Genomic DNA, 1,455 nt, shown 5'->3' with positions numbered 1-1,455 from the left:
GGCCCATGTTCATCTTGGAGTCACTAATGACTCCAAGATCCCTTTCTGCCTCCGTGCTCTCAAGAAGGGAGTTTCCCATTCTGTAAGTGTGCTGCTGGTTACTACTGCCCAAATGTAGCACCCTGCACTTGTCAGTGTTGAAGCGCATCCTGTTTTTGCTAGCCTACCCCTGTAACCTATCCAAGTCTTGCTGCAGTCTTTCCCTCCCTACTAGCGTGCTCACCTCACCCCAAATTTTGGTATCATCAGCGAATTTAAACAGGTTGCATTTCACCCCGTTGTCCAAATCACTGATGAAGAAATTGAACAGTGCGGGCCCAAGGACCGAGCCCTCCTTCCACTCCCTCCCAGCTCCTTGCAGGCTGGAACTTTGCCAGCCTGCTGGGAGCTCATTGCAAAAGGCAAAATCAGCAGGTTTCTCTGATAAATGAGAAGTCCACGTTTGTCTCTAGTAAAAGGTAAAATCCACGGTTTACTCTGTTTTTCCATGGGAAATGGAAAACCCAGATCCCTGCTCATTAATATCACTAGACTGTTAGCTTCAATTTCCCCACTGTTCCCAATGCTGCTGAGCTGGTGTTTTAAAAGATCACAATAGCAAGTGATGCTAAGAAACATTTCCAAGGAAATGCTTACAGTTGGTTCACTTGAATTCTATGTCTAGCTTTAGTCTAGATTTGTACTCTCATGCTGGTGATAATCAAAAAGTCATAGTTTTATCTGCTTAGATTTTAGCCTTACACGTGTATTAGGACCTAGTTTTCATAAAGAGTTTAGGAGAGCTTTAATAGCTTGGCTCACTTTATCTTCTCGTCCATTAAATTTGGATCTCAAGCAACTTTTTATCAGTTTCGTTCATTGCAGCACGTTCTTGTAGTGTAAATCCCTAAAGTCTAACAGGGCAAGTCATAGTCTATCTCTGCCAACAAAATATTCAGAGCCCAAGAACAATACAGCAGCAAGACATTCTAGGATTAATTTGTTGTATTGAAGGAAACATTCTTTTCCTCTTGTTGCATGAACTGTTGTCCAAATGTATATATCTAACTCCAGTGCCAGAATTTGGGCAGAGAGAAGTAACACTTACTTCTTGTTTTATTATTCTCTTTCTTTTTGTGGCACTCCGTTACTTTTTTTTTATTCTTTAAAAAAAGCAACTCAATGAGCTGCCACCTCAGCAGAAACCCAGGCACAGAATAGATCCAGATGCAATTCCTAGCCCAGTAAGTGCAGTGTCTGTCTAATGTCATCTTTGTGTTGGTGGCCACCTGTGCATGCCTGCAACCTAAACTTCATATCACTAACCCTTTGCTGTTAATCCTTCCTCCTTCCGCCCCCATCTTTTTCCGCTTGCCTTGTCAAAATGAATAGAATTAAATACCGCAAGGGGACTGCTCATTAAATTGCATCCTGTGTCATGAATGAAGGGGCAATAGAAAGCAGGTAGCTTTTTAG

The 1,455-nt window shown here is 42.3% G+C and overlaps 1 protein-coding gene across 3 annotated transcripts in view; it reads left to right on the top strand.

Annotated features, from left to right (window-relative positions):
- Window positions 1-1,455, top strand: part of SEC24C (SEC24 homolog C, COPII coat complex component) — an 84,064-nt gene that overhangs the window by 48,818 nt on the left and 33,791 nt on the right. For 2 of the 3 annotated variants that reach the window (XM_019502431.1, XM_019502429.1), the window contains one exon: window positions 1,155-1,223. The exons of the other annotated variant lie outside the window; for it this stretch is intronic. In XM_019502431.1, the coding sequence (XP_019357976.1) occupies window positions 1,155-1,223 (69 nt within the window). The remainder of the gene's footprint in view (window positions 1-1,154; window positions 1,224-1,455) is intronic. 3 annotated transcript variants of the gene reach the window in all.

This window comes from Gavialis gangeticus, unplaced genomic scaffold (assembly GCF_001723915.1).
Source record: "Gavialis gangeticus isolate Ggan-Ray unplaced genomic scaffold, GavGan_comp1, whole genome shotgun sequence".
Taxonomy (NCBI): Eukaryota; Metazoa; Chordata; order Crocodylia; family Gavialidae; genus Gavialis; species Gavialis gangeticus.
The sequence above is the reverse complement of the archived record's forward strand: the minus strand, read 5'-3'. Positions and strand labels throughout refer to the sequence as shown.